This window comes from Schistocerca serialis, chromosome 2 (genome assembly GCF_023864345.2).
Source record: "Schistocerca serialis cubense isolate TAMUIC-IGC-003099 chromosome 2, iqSchSeri2.2, whole genome shotgun sequence".
NCBI lineage: Eukaryota > Metazoa > Arthropoda > Insecta > Orthoptera > Acrididae > Schistocerca > Schistocerca serialis.
In genome coordinates this window covers 445,442,311-445,448,310 of record NC_064639.1, presented here as the reverse complement: position 1 = coordinate 445,448,310, position 6,000 = coordinate 445,442,311, and the positions used below count along the sequence as shown (strand labels likewise).

At 42.8% G+C, this 6,000-nt stretch overlaps 1 protein-coding gene across 1 annotated transcript in view; it reads left to right on the top strand.

Moving 5' to 3' along the window:
• The first annotated feature begins 284 nt into the window (after positions 1-284).
• The window catches only part of LOC126456058 (esterase FE4-like), a 61,648-nt gene continuing 55,932 nt past the window's right edge, over positions 285-6,000 (top strand). The window contains exon 1 of the mRNA XM_050091813.1: positions 285-311. Within this exon, the coding sequence (XP_049947770.1) occupies positions 285-311 (27 nt within the window). The remainder of the gene's footprint in view (positions 312-6,000) is intronic.

The window sequence follows — 6,000 nt, the reverse complement described above, 5'->3', positions numbered from 1 at the left end:
GATACCTAAGAATATATAATCTTTCCATATCTCTTGTTGATTGTGCTTGTAGTAAGACACTGATCGACCTTTTAATCTAACAGTTTGCGTATTTTCGCATAGCTTAAAGAGATTTTTATTTTTTTTTTCCACTCAAGTATAATAAATGACCATGTCTCCTCCAAATGCCCTACTGATGTCCTTGGCTGCTTCTAACGTTAATGATCAATCACTTTTATATATATAGTACGCAACTGTACTTGAGATAAGAGATCTTACTTTTATCTATTGTGTTCGTATAAACCATGACAGTTGGAAATTCAGATGAATTTGTAAGTAAATCTTCAGTAAAAGTAACTTTATTTTACACCATGGACAATGATATTTCATGTTCAGAGATCCATCATCATGTGATCTTTAGCCTGATAAAAATTACTTGATACTTGGCACCACATACTTGCCACTACACGTACTGCAGCTGCTGTTCCGGTGTGATCTAGAATCCTGAATTTGACCCTTTAATCTCGTATTTCTTCAGATGCACGAGCGTTTCATACATATTGCTAACCAAACACTACTGGAGCCTTTCACAATAGAAGCGATTCAGTGTCACATACACTGATGAACCAAAACACTATGACCACTGTGTACCGCAACTTTGGATGCCGTCTGGTGGTGTTGCTGGCTCGTAACGCGGTAAAATAAAGTGTATAAGCGGAGCAGACACGGACGGGGGCTACACTAGCGAAGATATGGGCTGCAAATGGGAAATTCCTTGAGATAAGCGATTTTTACAAAGGGAAGACTATTATTACGCAGAGCCTGTCTGTGAACGAGTATCTCGAAAAGAAGAATCTGGTCGAATATGCACGTGCTACTGTCGTGATCATCTGCGGAAAGAGGAAGGACAGCGAAACTACCACGCACAAGCGTTCCGGAGCACACCGTTCATCGTACACTGTTGAACATGAGCTCCGCAGGAGACCACCCGGACGTGTTCAGATGTTGACACGACATCGTCCGTTGTAATTGCAGTGGGCACGGGACCATCGGGAATCGACCGTCGATCAATGGAAACACGTCAGCTCGTCGCGTGCATCACACTATATTGATGGTCGTCTCCACAAACGCCGTCATCAAGGCTCGAAACGTGCAGCGCGTCACGGACGCAGCCTTATGGGAGCAGTATTATTATGCAGTCCCTTGCATGGGACCTATGGTAGTGATCGAAGACATGCTGCCAGCTGTGAACCACCTGCATTTCTTCCTGCTTAATGTCTTGCTTCATGTCATCTTTCAGTTGTACAATTGTCCATGTCTCGGAGCCAGAACTGTGCTACAGTGGTCTGAGGAGCATTATAGTGAGCTCATCACGTTGATGTCTCAGCGACAAAATCCGCCTGATGTAAATCCTGTGGAACCCATCTGAGTAGCTATCGGCAACCATCACCGAGTACGCATATCAGCGGACTGTTATTTACGCGAATTACATGACCCACGCGTAGACATCTATTGCCACACACCTTCGCAAACATACAAGCTATCGAAACCCTGATACGCAGGATCAATGATCTATGTAGTTACAAATGCGACAAAAAAGCTACTGAGCAGGTGGTCATAATGTTTTGTCTCATCAGTATATACAGTTATTATGATCACAGAGGTCGGCTTACATCAGAAAAGTTTCGCATGACACCACATGAAGCCAAATTTTTGAATGCTGCAATTCATCGTTGCTACTGGACTATCAGAGCCTTAAATGTAAGAGTGTTATGTACCATAGTGTCGTAGACTAGGTGTTAGCGCATGAAGTTGTTGTGTTGAAGATCCTAGATTCAGAACCTCTGGAACATAGCGATTTTGTTTTCACTTCTAATTCTAATCAAAAGACTTTCATTATTCCATTATTTTGATTTTCATTATTATTTTTATTCAATTAATAGATTTATTTAAATGTAATTTTTCTTTAAATTTCTAATAATTTGAAGCTCCATGTTCACTATCATATTGACTTTTTTATTTGTCCTTATTTTTCTTCCTGTCATTCTTTTTTCGTTTGTAATCCGCCGGTTTATTTTATCAGCTACAGCCAAGTGCCAACCAGGGTTGCTCATCGGACGGTTAAGCGGCAATTCGTGTAATCAATGTGAGGTAACCACGAAATGATAACGTTAAATTACACTCGCTTTTTAGCTCTGAAACTCAAATTTTTGTGTCTTGAGTTTGCTCGTAGGAGTTAGCTTGAATCGACTTGAACAGAGCGATTGTGGTTTTAGTTCTGCTGCTGACTGATGACAGCTTTTTTACAGATACAGCGCACATCGCAAGGTTGTGGTTAGATTAGAACATGAGTTTAAATTCAGGGCTACAAAACTCAACGTCTGCCGCAGTTCAGTCGTTGGTCTTTAAAACCAACTGTCGACAGAGCACCTCGCATTTCCATCATACCTCACGGCACTCACTTCCAACATAGCTATCAGCAATTGCGAAGTGACCCTCCATGTCTGTGTGTCGCCTATAAGCGAGCGGTAGCCGGCAGCCGATGAGGCAACACTGGCCGGCAAGTGACAAATGTCAACTACCAAGTTTTTTTAAACGGACTATAGTTTCTACACCATCACAGGAGTTTCTTTTCACTGTCTCTTGCGTCTGTTGCTAACAAAATCACGTATTAAAGTTAATGTACGGAAAATACGATTGAATTAAATAGCTTTAGGACAGAAACAATTGCCATCTCTCAGCAACACATCGTTGAAAAGTCGCTCCTTGACTGGATGAGCAACATCAGGTGACCAGGTGCTTGGAGATAAGGTTAACATTTTCTGTGCTTGTCGCACCTTCATCAATTGCCGGCTGGTGCCAAGAGATGTCTTCCCAACTGGGAATGGGACTCGTTCTGAAGGTCCCTGTGGTCACTCTAATACGCTCGTGGTGGACTGTAACCAGTACCTTAAGGTATGATAGTCTGATCGATTCGTGCATCATGAACCCGCAATAAAGCCGATGCTATGCAAAAACTTCTACGAAACCTGCTTGTCACCCTCCTCCAGCTTGTCTATTATGCGATACATTTTGAAATATTAAGTGCTTCTTGGAATTGAGTATTGGAAGGTATAAAACACCACGGTACTAGTTGAAAGACGACATACACTGATTTTTCTGTCCAAAACTTAAAATTATTTTATGGTGCGCGTTTCCTTAGTCTCCTAACAGTAATCGGAAGCTGACGTGTATATAAGGTAAAACTGTAAAATGAATTAAAACTTGAACGACGTTCACAAATAAAGAGCGCTTGAGACCTGAACCGTTACTTTGGTCGTAATACTTTCTACAGCCATTAGAAACAGGGTCACACTTAAAATGCTAACCTCATCGACATCATTCTCTAATATGAAAGGATTTGATAGCCACATCACCGATTGGATATTTAAAATAATTTAGAGATGGAAAAGAATGGAAGATGACATGAGAATACGTTTTCAGAAGGCTCATGTGTGGTGCTTTACGAGGATATTATCGCCAAATAGTGCCATAGCTTTCGAAAGATCGTAAATATACGTCTTAATTGTTCTTTCGTAGGAAATCTCTGCACGAAAGGATTTACCACTTAGCAGAGGAGTTCAGAAATGGGATTGCTATTTGCTATCTGCAGTCCTTTAATAGAGAGATAAGTAAAATAGCTTCTTTCTGCGAATGAGGAAATCGTCCAATTTCCCATATCGAATGGAAAGTTTCGATGACGTCCTGATCATTCTCAGCAAGGTGTTGCAAAACGCTGCAGTCATTTTTGTGGTAGCCTTGTGGCGTGTCAGGTGCTGGCGGTTGGTGCTGAATCCAGTTTTCACTCAAAAAAGGGCCAGTTGTAAACTTCAACATCGATTAAACCAAAGACTCAACTGTCGCTCTCAACAAGAACTCGGTAGTAACACCAAGCCGCACCCAGACTGCCGGCGATGGTGTGGGTGTTCTCCGTCATCATGTGGACATCACCTTTCTTGATGGCCAGAAGATTCCCATTCTTCATTACAGCATTTGTATGGTATCTCCCACCACTCCTCGTAATTCTCCTATCTGTTTCCTATACTCTGACGGAAAAAGTCGCTACGTCAATAATGAGTTGTCCAACATAACCTGAAGCTCGTAGGCGTGTTTCTACTTCTCGTTAATTGCCTTTCCGGCTGGGCATAGTGTTGATGTCAGTCAGGAATGCCATTAAGGCGACGAAGAGCCACTATCAAAACTCATTGAGTGTGTACGACGTTGTAAGGAGATCGGGTTCCGAACGGCCATATGGCACTACCGAGAAGGCAGACCATCGTGTTCGGCGTATGGCTCAGTCGCTTCGTACTGCTCCTGCACCAAAAATTTGAGCAAAAATTGGCACCACGATAACATAACGAACTATTACAAATCGGTTACTTTTGAGCCACACATTCTGGCGTTCCACTGACCTCAAACTAACGATACTTGCAGCTTTAGTGGTGTCAAGCCAGAGCTCATTGGAGAGAAATCTGGAAGTCTGTTGTGTTTTTTCGTGAAAGTTGATTCTGCATCGGTGCCAGTTACGGCAGTGTCTTTGTTAGGAGGCCAGTTGAAGGCCTACACCCAACCTGTCTTTGTGCTTTGCACAGTCTTGCTACACCAGGAATTATGGTTTGGGATGCGATTTCTTACGACACCAGAACCACTCTCGTAGCTATTCTACACACCGTGGCAGCAAATTCATACGTCAGCCTGGTGATTTCCATCTGTTGCGCTACTATTCATGAACAGCATTCCAGGCGGCGTTTTCCGCCAGGTTAGCGCTGCCCCCATACCGCTGTTGCGATCTAACGTGCTCTACAGGGTCTCGACATGTTTCCTTGGCCTGCTCGACGACCAGGTCTTCAATCGAGCATATGCTAGCGTCATCGGACGCTAACTGTACTGTCATCCTCAAACAGTTTTAAGCGTCCCGGTATTGACCGACCAAGTATAACATCGCACAAAATCTGTCAACACATTGCATACAAGTTTACATGCTTGCATCAATATGCTGACCGTTACTCCGTTTATTAATGAACCACCATTTCACATTTGCAATGACTTATATCGCACTTGCATTAACCAGTTATTCTGCAATGTTAATCCCTTAAATATGTTACCCATACAAATATATTCCAAAAATTTCGTTACTCTACATTAATTATTGTTTAGTATTGCTATTTTTTTCCGTCATTGTATATGGTTCTGTTTACTGGAACAGTTTATGAAGTTCAAGACCTGTTGCCATGATGATTAACTGCACTCCTTAACGATGAGGCGGCCTTTAACTCTCGCCACCCAAAAATCAAAGCGGTTGCATCAGATGGCGTGCTTTAGAACCATCTGCATTTCCGCAGAGCAGCACATATACCGAGCGACAGCCGTTATTCCTTCGGCAGGGAGGAAAAAAGCAGCGTGATTGATCGTTTTCTTGATATTACCGATGCATCACAGCACATGGAAGCTACATTCAAACACATTACCGCCCAGGATCGTCTTGCCGAGCACTCATTTGGGTGCCGGTTTTATTTCGGGTTAAATAATAAGCTGTAAACAAGAGGGAAGTGGTCGTAGAAGCTCAAAGCACGTGACGTTCATTAGAATCTCAATAACTGGACAACGCTTGAAAGAGCTGTGTGATGAACTGCTTGAGAACTTCATTATCTACAATTTCGTTATGGTGCATTTGAGGGAAATATAAGAAGTGTTCATTTGAGGGGCACAAAGCAGGTGTCGTCACTTCCTCCTAAAAATTCAAGTCTGTACTCTCAGCAGGTAAGGTGACGTTCCCCGTCTTTTTCGACGTCAGAGGTCCAATACTCATCGAATCCCGAATCCCTTTAACAGGGAAAAATGACAGTGACGTGTACTGTGAGACAATCCGTAGCCCACACAAGTCCATTAGGAGAGAATGACGTGGTCTGCTTACGAGGAGGGAGTGATTCAGCTCAACTATAACGCGACTCCACGCGTCTCTAAGGCCACACAAAGTGTAAT